The 11,920-nt window shown below is 37.7% G+C and overlaps 1 protein-coding gene across 1 annotated transcript in view; it reads right to left on the bottom strand.

Moving 5' to 3' along the window:
• Nucleotides 1–6,039: 6,039 nt before the first annotated feature.
• The window catches only part of ZNF277 (zinc finger protein 277), a 33,717-nt gene continuing 27,836 nt past the window's right edge, over nt 6,040–11,920 (bottom strand). Inside the window, exons 7-11 of the mRNA XM_009995171.1 lie at nt 10,246–10,313; nt 8,787–8,883; nt 8,236–8,278; nt 7,414–7,588; nt 6,040–6,384 (exon numbers count right to left, since the gene is read on the bottom strand). Of these exons, the coding sequence (XP_009993473.1) occupies nt 6,192–6,384; nt 7,414–7,588; nt 8,236–8,278; nt 8,787–8,883; nt 10,246–10,313 (576 nt within the window). The 3' untranslated portion in view covers nt 6,040–6,191. The remainder of the gene's footprint in view (nt 6,385–7,413; nt 7,589–8,235; nt 8,279–8,786; nt 8,884–10,245; nt 10,314–11,920) is intronic.

Below are 11,920 nucleotides of genomic sequence, written 5' to 3'. Positions count from 1 at the left end.
TGAAATTTTGAAGTGTTAGTTTATATTACAGAGTCACATTTGGAACTTACCAGTGTTCAGGTGCTTGACAGTAGTAACACTAGAGGGCTGCCACTGGCATTTCCCGGGGTCCTTGTGGTGCTAAGGGGAAAACCAAGGGTTTCTGGAATGCCTCTTATCTGATTAATAATACCAGCAGGAATACCCCTGAAAGAAACCCTGAAGGTTTCTGGTAAGAGACAGCACGTGGGCATGCTGGAGCAACAAGTCCAGACACAGAGCAGTGAGCTTTGCCTTCTTGCGATGAGGCTCCTTCTACTCCACGCACTTTCTTTGCAGTATAGTCAGATATAAAATTTGTAAAAACAACCAGCCCGTAGGTCTAAAAAATAATAATTAGCAGTGACTGGTATCTGTGTAGGTTTCTCACCTAGCAGCAGCCCCTCTAGTTTGAATTCACACCTAAGTCCTTGTGATGTTCTGGTTTCCTGGTTTATGTTGGTACTGAAAGGTATAAGCTGGCAGAGGAAGGGACACAGTCCTAGTTTTGTGCAGACCTACACTTTCCTTTGCAAAGGCACCCTGAGGGTATATGTACCATTTAAAGTGCTATCTAATGCTTTCTTCTGTGAAGAGTTGGTACAGAGATTGCTATAAGTCATGTCAAGGGCCAGGTTAAATTAATCATCATAAACCATAGCTCTTTTTTCAGATTACAGTTGAGATTTCTTTAGGATGTCATTACAGCATGTGGGAAACTGTTCTTTTCTTCCCCACATAAGTCTAAACATTATCTTGCTTTGTAATAATGCCTGCTGGTCTCAATCTAGTTAGGCCATGCATGCTAAGTACTCAAAATAAAAATTTAAAAAAGAAAAAAATATAGTTCTCGATCCAAAATGCTTATAAGCAAATTTTTTTTTTAGATATTAATGCAAAACCTGGAATGTGGTTAGAAGGGCAGAAGTGGAATACCTGCATTTTAGGCACATTCCCCCTTGTGGACTATGGACTTCTATTACCATCTTTTTCACCCATGTTCAGCCTCGGGAGGCTCTCCCAAACAAAAACACAGACACAATAGTTCACAGACAGGAATAACGAAGATATCACAAAGCATCTACAGAACTTGTCCAGCTTTTTTACTATTCCTATTAAACATGCACCTACTCACCAGCAGGTTACAATTGAGATTTCTAAAGTCAGGGAAGTACATACATAATGTGTATTTTTTAGAGTACTTCTGCTAGTGTCTCAGTGGTTTCTATACTTAGGTCCATGCTTATAACTCAACCTGTGACTGTATGTGCCAAAAGGTAACCAGTTGCCCTCCTGTCCCCAAAGCTGTTATGAGAACAGAGCAACAGGGGCTAAATGACTAGTTTTAGATATTTCCAATGTAGCTACCAAAGCTATTTCTCCATTCCAGAAGGCAAATAACCCAATCCATGTCTATCTTCAGATTAAATAAATTCTTTAATAGTAGGGTTGTACTCAGCTCTAAAATAATGTAACTAAATTTAGGAGTCCAGATATAGATGAATAGATGTGACCCAGGTGTTAAGTTTCCCTTATAGTTAATATTTGGCTACCAGCCAAGGGTGCTGGATTGACCTGCTTATGTATAGCCTCAATGCCATCTTTGATGCAGCAGGGCATCTGAAACATTCACGTGTAGTTGGCAGAACAGACACAAGACCTCCAAGAGATCAGCCTCCTTCAAGAGAACAGCTGGAGACTAGGAATTTTCAAGCATCTCAGATGACCCTAAATGTCAATGGGCAAAAAACTGAGTAAAGTTTTAGGTGTTTACTTTAAGGTGAGCTGAATGTGTCTAGGATCCATAGATAGCATCTATTGATTATAATGGAAGCTCAGACATTAGGCTCATATGTAATCTACACACAGGCAGCTTCTTTGTGTCAGGATGGTAAACCAGATGGAAATAACTGTGTTCCAGGGAACATTTGTGGCAGAAAAATGCTTTTATTTCTATCTAAATTTATGCAAAGATGACTGATGCATTTTTTGCTGTAAATATCCTAAATTCCTGAGCTCTTTCTACAGACAGGGAAGTAAAATATCAAATGTGAGTTCAACTAAAGACTTAAATGATAATTTCTAAAACAGTTACTTTATCTGTATCTTCATGAGCAAAAGTCTGGGAAAAGCTGTAAACTCAAATTCAAGAAACAATAAAAAATTTCACCGGTGGAAGAAACCAAATTAAGTGTGACTTAGTAGCAGGAAATTTCCAATAAGAAAAAACAAAACCCAAGGACTGGGGAGAACAGCACATTTGGTGCTCATGGAGAAAAGGAATTAATTTTATATGAACTATGTTCTTCATGCAACCACTGTTGCCTGTAGTATTTCTACAGCAGCTGATTCTAATGACTGTTACACAGAAGCAGCAATTTGTTCCAGGAGTACAAATACCTGCTTTGTGTGACAGTTGTTATCCGACCCAGGTTGATGTAGCTGGCAGAGATAGATGAGGGCACAATTTGACCACAAACATTTCCCTTGCTCTATTGTAAGCAAATCCCAGGAAGCATCATAACTTAACAAAAACTCCTAGGGAAAATAAAGTATTTTCCATCTTGCCCTGTAAAAAACATCTTTTCTCCAGGGAGCTCTGATTCTCATTTGTATACATATAAAGAAAATGCAAATAATGCAAGATTATTAACGTAAGATTATTACTACAGCAACAATTCATAAGCAAGGCTGTGAAATTTGCTGTTGCTCAATGGCAATGGATGGTAGATGTTGCCAAGATCTATGTCCAGTGTCCACTCTGGACTTTGAGCATGGAGACTGGTAACCTGGCAAGAAAGCGACTGTGCTTCTGTTCACATTTCAGTTTCTGATACCAGATATAGGTCAACCACGCTGTAAAATGGGAGAAAGATACTGTAACAAACATCTACTCAGGAGTAGAGATCTAACGTGAACTCAGAAGCAGTGATGGCACTGAGAGATTACAATAGCAGAGAGGCTTTTCAGGGACTTACTTTGGTCTTTCACACATCAGTTACCATTTAGCCAGCCCAGAGCAGCCGCTGACAGCTCTCACAGCGTGCCAGACAAATGTCATAGAGAAACTGAACACAGTAAGCCTCTTAAATGAAAGTCAATGACCATTAACTCACTAAGTCAGATTAAGTTTAATTCTGCATAGAATTGTCAGAATAAACTGTGTGTTGAGGAGTATCAAAGACGTAATTAAAGGTATTTGTAAAAAGGACAGGAGTAATTACTGGTCATCAGGACACAACCCTTTTCCTCCTTTACCCAGGTTCTTCTAAATGGCTTCAGATAAAGCAAAGAGAGTGTGTTTAAGAAGTCAAGATCTAAGCTAAGAGGAAATATTACTGTAAGAAATGTGCATTGGACTTAAACTAGTGTTGCTTTTTTCATACCAATTAGCACCACTCATTCTCCTGATCTTGACTCTCTCAACAGCATTTGCCAACCCCAACTCAGTCCATTCTATGGCATATGGCATCACTATTTTTGTTGTAATGCTTCCAAAAATGTTCTGCTGTTAAAAGAATATATTTGCTCATACAATAGCTGAGCCTATACACTGTATGCAGTCATAGCTGTGTCCACTACTTGTGACAAAAAGATAACTTCACTTTTAAGACAGACACTGATATTGGCTTTTCTTTAGATAGAGGACAAGAATGCCTAGGAAAAATTATGCAAGCAAATATGTTATGCTTCAGCAATATGTCAATTAGAAGCATTCTACTAAGCGAAGATGCTCAATTTTTACTCTAGAAACAGTATCCCAAATCCCTGTGTGAACCCATGGAGTTTTTAAGCTTAATTTGTTGCTTGCTGTTGGTATTTGAATCAAGGTCAGCCCTAATGTGGCACCTCATGTGCCTTGTATTTTCAGTGAACAGTTACACACTACTGATAAATTTTTCCTAAGTACCTTTCTCTCTTTACTCAGAAAAAAACAACCAATCCATGCTATTTATACATTTTCACTCTAGATATTATCTTAGTTCTAACCTGATCAATTGCTATTTCAAATTTCTGTTAGAACGAGGAATAACAGTCATTCTATAATGCTGATGTTAACATCCTTGATTTAATTTTGTAGGGATTTGCGTGACTCAGCATCACATCCCTCATGATTAGGAAACGTTTTGCAGTTTCGCTTTACAATATATCAATACAATTTGATCTTTCCCTTAATGTGTCCTTTTGAGAGGGGCTTGCCATAAAACCCATTCATGTGCTAGTGATTTAGACACAGTTTTCTTGTGGATTTTTTTTTCTATTGTTCAAGACACTTATCATTAAGGTAAACCCCATCAGCTTTCACTCCCACCTCAGCTAAGAATCTGACTGAAAAGCAAAGACTAGAATCAATTTCTAACTTAGGAAGAAAATAACTGCTTGGGAAGAAAATTATTTAAGAGGGAAACAATAATCAACAGCAACAGTTTTGTCAACTACTGTGGGAAATTAAGAAATTTACAAATGTAAGAAGTACAGACTATAGCTTATTTAAGATGGTAAGATGTGGCAGTTCAAAATTATTGGGGTTGTTACTCCTAAATTTGCATACCAGTTTAATCAGAGTGAATGCACAACATATGACTACACCTGTCCCCTTCTTTTGTCTGTATCCTCAGTATCTGCTGAACTACTTCTGTCCCATTTCCTCTTGACAGAGTCAGATACTGCTTCTGTCTTTGTTTCATTCTGCAGTGAAGTGGCTAATTTGTCTTCCTCAGGATACTTTCAGCATCCTGTTTTTCTAATTTATCTCCAGAGCACCTGAGCCCAAGAGAAAATAAGAAGGGAGCAAAGAGAGGTGCTAGTGGGTGATGGGTAATGCCAGGAGAAAGCAAGTTCAATGCAAATTAAAAGAAACTCTTGGAAAGATATTGTTGGATGAAGCTGGATACGGATGCTTCACAGGATATGGGAAAAGACTTGAACTTTAGCCCCAGCTCCCAGGGACTGCTATATATTTCTCCATCACCATACGATTACAAACAACAGTTTACTGACAGCAATCTATTTCAAGCAGAGGGCTGTGCAAAGGCAAAGCTACAGCTTTGAATCTTTCCAGACAGGGAAGGGCAATGACTCCTACACTTTGAGCGAGTGCTCCAATACTGACCTAAAGAAGAAAAAATAATGTGCTGCCAGTTTTTAAAGCAGTTATACATATTATGGAAAGCCAAACCTGAACTCTGGAACTACTTTGTCAAGTTTTGAAAATGAAAGACAGGCAGGACAACCTGGTTTGGATCATCCTATCAGGACCTATGCTCTGAGCTGCTTTGCCCTATCTAGACTGAGGTGCTTTCTGGACATGCTGAAGATGTTCTGTTACTTTGGGAACTGTAAAGTTCAATATTAAAGGAAATATTGTAACTTTAATGGACAGCTCAGTTGAGATTTTGAGGATTTACTTTGGATTTATGTGTCTTCAGTCCCCTAAATAATTTTGCATCTCAGTTCATAACCATACAAGAAGTCTACTTTAAATTCTTGGATCTTTGATGCAACCAAGATTGCAAGTGTTCCTATGCTTTTTTTAGGCTTGGCACTGGCAGTTTTCCATGCAGTCAGATACCGATGGACCTGACAGAGCTCTACTGATGTCTTTGAGCCAGTTTTCAGAACAAACACCATATATCTTACATATTGATGATGAATAATAGAGATACAGAGATCTGTTTTCATTTTACAGAACATCTAAGGTTAAAAATAGAAACATTTATTTACATAACAGACCAAGAATTAAATTCAAGCTTTTTTCTATATGCTCTCTAACAGCCTTAACACATAGAAGATTTACTCATTGGCTCATATAACAAGACACATTGTCTCAACTGTTTATGTCTTTCAGAAGATGGCCTTAAAATAGAACTTTAATTCAGATTTATTCAGACAAAAAAAAAATAATAAATTAAAAATTCAATTTGTAAATAATACTAAAAGTATTTGGATGGCCAAGCAGAAAATCCAGCATTTCATTTTAAAACAAAGTTAGAATTTAAAGAAGAGAAACAAAAAAAGTTTACACTTAAATTTTATTTAGCATTCACTTTCATATAACATGTGCCCAGTGATAATATCTATGAGTGAAACTCTATTCCAGTATTAGTGAAAAAATGTATCTTTTTTTTGTCTTGCAGAAGAACCACATAAAGGTCAGCAATGGTAATTCAAGGTCAAAATTCCTCCTGACTCTTGTTCTCTTCATACAGGAGCTGGTTCAAAACACTGCTTTGTTTGAGAGCTTTTAAATTGGATATATCTTCACTTACAACAGGGACATCTTCACTTTGATCCTCAGTCATCAGATCTTCACTGTCTGACAGAGTACACAGAAGTGTATCATTTTCATAGGTAGGAAAATAATACCTGCAAGCAACGAGGCATAATTACCAGATAGTCACACTCTTTGAAAGGGATTGAGCGTATTGTATGAGAATAGATTTTTAAAAAGTAAAAATGAGAAAGTCTAGTTGTTTGAAATGACAGTAAGCAGCACACCCAAAAAAATCAACTGGCATGTACTTCTTAAAGAGCCATACAGAAGAGTCAGCAACAACAAGTTCCTCCCGGTATTTCTTCATCTGCACGTGGTGACAACCGAGGCCGCAGATCCAGGTTTGTTTCACAACAAACGCCAAACTGAGATGTCTGAGGTAGAACACCCTGTGCTTCACTGCCTGTGGCATCATCCCCCAGGCCTATTCAACCTACTTACAGTCTTGCATCAGTGTTATGTCATGCCCTCTCTGTTTGCTATGGAGAAAAATAAGGGTAAACAACCAACTTGTTTTGATTCCTACAGTGAGGTAGTCATTATGCATGTATCTATGTTAGATATGCAAAAGAAGTGGTTTGGTTTGGTTCTAGAACCATATGCCCAGAGCATATCTTTGCTAGCAGTGAAGTATGTGGCAGGTGTCCATCCCAGGCACGACCTGCATCCGCATAGAGAGCGAATAACTGGAGGAACTCTGTGGCTCCAAGTGAGGCATTTGAGATATCACTTTGGTAAACAGATTCAACCTCAGTTCCACGAGGAGGGAAAATGTTCTGAGTGCACTTTTCACCATTCACTGCACAACTGCAAATACAGGCAAAATACAATTTTGCAACAATGAGTTCTTTAGCATACTAATTTGGCAGTGCAGACATAATGTATGGGGATAGTGCCTTTTGGATCTAACTAGAAGAGCAGTGTCATGTGTTCATTTTAGCTTCAGACAGTACAGGAATTTATAATTCTTGAGTAGTTTTGAGACCAGTTATTATATCTAGGCCAGCAGAGTTGGGAAGCTCAGAGCACTGCTGCACTGGCAAAAACCAGAAGTTTCAACTTAGTTTTACAGACATTATCAAGTAACAGTACAATGTCCTAAGAAACTTGTTTGCCCTTACTGTGGTTGATCCCATGTAGACCTGGCTGGCAAGAATGTAATGTGCTTGGTTTCTTCCATATGACTTATCAATCCTCCTTTAGACTGAAATTTCTCCTGGCAGTTGTAACAGCGACCATGATGGATTTCTCTTCTTATGAAGTTCAGTAGCTTCACTTGCTGATAAAAGTTCAGACCTGGGAGAGATGGTAGAGAACTTGAGGAACAGGAGAATTTACAAATGCTTTCTTGGATTAAGCATAAAGATTGATAAGGGTTTACTGAAGACCAGCAATGAATGCTGTAACTTAGCAAAATTAACTGAACAAATGCTTTTTCCAGCTGCAGGGGAAGCAGCCCTTCTTTCAATGTAAAAAATGCAAACACCTTCCTTCCTCTCAAAGCTGCAGGAGAAAGCAAACATTGGCCAAACACAGCTTAGAGCACAACCTTCTAAGTTGCAAGCAAGTCCTAACAGGCATAACAACAACAGCACCACCAACAATAATACTAATTATAATTATTATTGTTGTTGTTAAATTATTATTTTTTTCAGGGCTCCAACAGCCAGACCTGGGACTCATAGAGTGGGTATTTGTAGAAACCACTCTGCAAAAGAATCCAATGGTTTTAAAGAAAATAGCACACGTCTTTGGCACTAACAACAGTTCCAGAAAAATAAAGTGTTCTTTGTGTTCTTTTGTAGAGCTGGCACAAACAGTTTCCATAATGGAAAAGTTAAATGCCTGAACAAATAATCAAATTGATACAGTTGTTTTCCAGTATACTTATGATGTGGTTTTCTCCACACTAGTGCCAAATGCTGACAATTGCAGCATCTTACCATGATCTGATTTTATTTTAGGAAAGTCAAATCCATGTGATTTCTGGAGGGGGAAAAAAAAAAAAAGGAAAGAATAAAATAGCTTATTTCCACTACTTATACTATTCCAAGTTAAAACAGCTCAGCTTTTCATAAACTGACACAGACATATGCATATAGACATGCAAACACTAATATCTGAAGTAAACACACAAAAGTTTTGTTTCATCAGAAACTTTCATATTCTGTTAAACTGCAACACTCCTGTTAAATAGTTTACTAAAACTGAAACACAAATGCTATCAAATGTATTAATTCATGAAGTGATTACAAAATTAAAGATGCTACCTCTTTATTGCCTGTACACTCACAAGAGCAAGTTGTACTCCCAATGTAAAACTTGACTCCACTGAATATTTTAGACAACAGATGCTAGAGATGCATGCAGTACTTCAGTTCTGCACTAAAGAGAACGTTTTAATGCAGCAGCTGATTTGATCTTAACAAGGATGCTACAATCTGACTTGTTAATTCCCAAGTGATGAAAGAACTGATACTTAAGCAAGTCTTACCTGCATGTGAAGATACAATTTTTCTGTGGTGTCTGCTTGTTGTTCACAGAACAGGCAAACTGCACACACAGGATGCTCTTCCCAGTCAGACCAATCTCTTATGATCAAGAGTCAAAAAGATTCATTTAATTGTGGAAAAGAGAAGAGACATTTTGTGAAAGGGCACTTCAGATTCTCCACTCACAGCACCAGAAATAAATCCAGAGAAAAAGAATACTTTAAAGGAGTAGAAGAGACACTGTGGATTTACAGCTGGAAATGTCATTAGAATCTGGTTTACAGTCTAAAAAAAAAATATCATACATTCAAGAAAAACTGAGAAGACACTGCTGGGTAATTCTTGTGCAGACAGGCAGTTAAGTCCTACTTGAATTTGCCTGCACTAATGAACAGGATCTTAACTTGAGTTTCTGTCCAGTTTGGCAAGTCATCAAATATTGGGTTTGGTGTTTATTTTTATAAGGTGTTTTAAAAGTCTTTTATACATTTCTTGTCTTTCAAAACACCAGCCAAAGACATAATCATCAGACAGAGTTCATTCTAAGTGTTATTTACTTATAAAATATTATTCCTGAAAGAAACACTCATGCTACATTTAGACATGCACTCAGAGAATAAATACTTTACTAACACATCAATTTAAATCCATAATACACTGATAAATAGAATTATTATTGCAACCAGGTGTAAACAAGTAAAATTAAGCTCAAATCACAGTCAGAACCAGGAAGGTCAGGGGCCCTGACACTCACAAATTACTTCTTGCTTATTTAATTCTCTATGGCCCAGGAAGCCACCCCTGCAGTGATCTGAAGGCCTGGACTACAGTTGACCACAGAGGAAAAGCAGATACCACCCTAAATCAGCACCACTGAGAAGTTTCCTTCAAAATCACAGAATCATAGAATGGTTTGGGTTGGAAAGGACCTTAAAGATCATCTAGTTCCAAACCCCCTGCCATGGGCAGGGACACCTCCCACTAAACCAGGTTGTTCAAAGCCCCATCCAATCTGACCTTTATCACTTCCAGCGATGGGGCTTCCACAGCCTCCTTGGGCAAAATCCTGTTTTAATCTCTAGTTGTTGCCTTTTTACCTGTTTACTTTTTAATACCATCTATTTCTCATACTGACATTTTTGATACTTACTTTTGATTTTTAAATTTGAAGAAATTCAACCAGTTTTAAGAGCAATTTAGTAAAAAAATGTTTTGCCTACATTATTACAAACCCAAAAGGCCCTTGTTTGAACTACTTGCAAGCAAAAAATAGGCTTGTGGTTGAAATATGAAATTTACAGCCCTCCTTGTGGAAAAGCATCTTTCATGAGAACAATTTGGAGTTGATTTGACTGGCTTAAATTAATTTTTTGTGCTAGCTATGCACAGCATTTTCCCCTAGCTGCTTTCAACAATAATGGTCTTGCAAGTCTTCAAAATGGGCACATAAGTGACTCTTACTCTTCTAGGTTATCTAGTAATTCCCGGTCATCCTCTGACTGCACTTCCTCCCAGGACTTTCCAAATTCCTGGGGAGAAAAAGAAAAGAAAAAACATTACCTGATTTACATCACACTTAATATATCATTTGAATAAACATCTGGAAAGTCACAATAAACGTCTTATTTTGGATCACAATGGTATTTCTGTGAGTTAAAGGTAGTCATACCACACTGCTTTAGTAATAATTTTTAAAATAACAATTAATTTTGTCTCTTAATGGCGCATTCTCCACCCTATGTCTGGGAAGAAGATGATTTGGCACACAGCTCTCAAGATACGTGTCTGAGCTCTGTGTACAACTAGAATGTTGCAACACAACTGAGGCGTTCCTGAGGTGGGTATGTTATCGTCTCAAGTTTGCCATCAATCCAATCTGACTACCTTGCTCTTCATGCAGCATGTGCTGCTTAAACAATTCAGATATCACACCTGAGACTTTAGCTGGTATAGTTACACCAGCCAGCGTTCATACCTTGTACAAGGGTATGTCAGCAAAACAACATGGTGTACATCTAGCTAGAGAGTACTTCAGGAAGGCAGTATGAGCCACGGCACAGACCTCTGAGCTAGACTCCAGTTTCTCTTCCATTCTCTTCTCAAACATACATGTAATCACATCTATTCATGGTGTCTGTTCTTCTTTTTACTATTTGTGTAGTTTATTTATATCTTAAAGACCTTGAGGACAAAGAATATCACAATACATTTGTGCAACATTCAGCACAAAGGAAAGCATTCCCAGCGTGACTGTGATATAAATAACAGGCAATAAAAAGCTGAAGTGCTCTACTGAAATACCAGCAGTGATCTTTAGCTAGTGTTCTTCTTTTCTCTCATTCTTCCTACCTTTAAAAATAAACTAGAGCAAACTAAGCAGTAATCAAAATAGTATTTTTGAACTCAGACTTTCGATGGCTGTGAAGGATTCACAAAGGTCATAGTTGACAATCTTGTCTCCATTAAAAAAAAGGTAGCTAATAAAAAGATCACTTTAATTTATTTCACTCAGCTATTCCTTCTGATAAATACATTTAATAACATCTTTAGGAACAAGAGCTATTATTGTCTTTATGGTTGTTTGGAAAAAGAAGGAAAATATATCCATCACTGAACAATTTAATGAGAATTTTCAGAGCTGTTAGTGTCTATCAGGTAAATGATAAACAAATGTCTCCAGGCAGCTCTAAACATAATGTCATCGTATATCACAGAAAGAAAATTCAGTAATTATTTCAGTGATGCTACATGGTGGTGTGTAAACTCTTCGAGTTACAGGGGGAGACTCATTAATGTCACCATTACCATGAGGTAACATGAAGCCATTAACACATCTCACCACATGTTCCCCCAGCTGCACACCAGTTTCCTACCGCTCTGCTAATGCTAACACCTTAATGAGAGGATAGCAGCATACAACCACTGCAAAATGAAGACAGATGCTCATAATTTTTCCCCTTACCAGCTTGAAGTATATGTGCACAAAAGAGCATGTTCACAACAGCAGCCAATATTAAGCTTCACCTTTTAATTAATGGTGAAAGGGGAAAACCATGCACAAGCTTTGTTGCTGTTGCTGTATGGTGTTGCTGTGGGTAAGGCAAAGAAACATCTTTGCAAGAAGCCTCTCTTTCCC

The sequence above is a fragment of the Chaetura pelagica genome, unplaced genomic scaffold (assembly GCF_000747805.2).
Source record: "Chaetura pelagica isolate M959 unplaced genomic scaffold, ChaPel_1.0 scaffold1533, whole genome shotgun sequence".
Taxonomy (NCBI): domain Eukaryota; kingdom Metazoa; phylum Chordata; class Aves; order Apodiformes; family Apodidae; genus Chaetura; species Chaetura pelagica.
The sequence above is the reverse complement of the archived record's forward strand: the minus strand, read 5'-3'. Positions and strand labels throughout refer to the sequence as shown.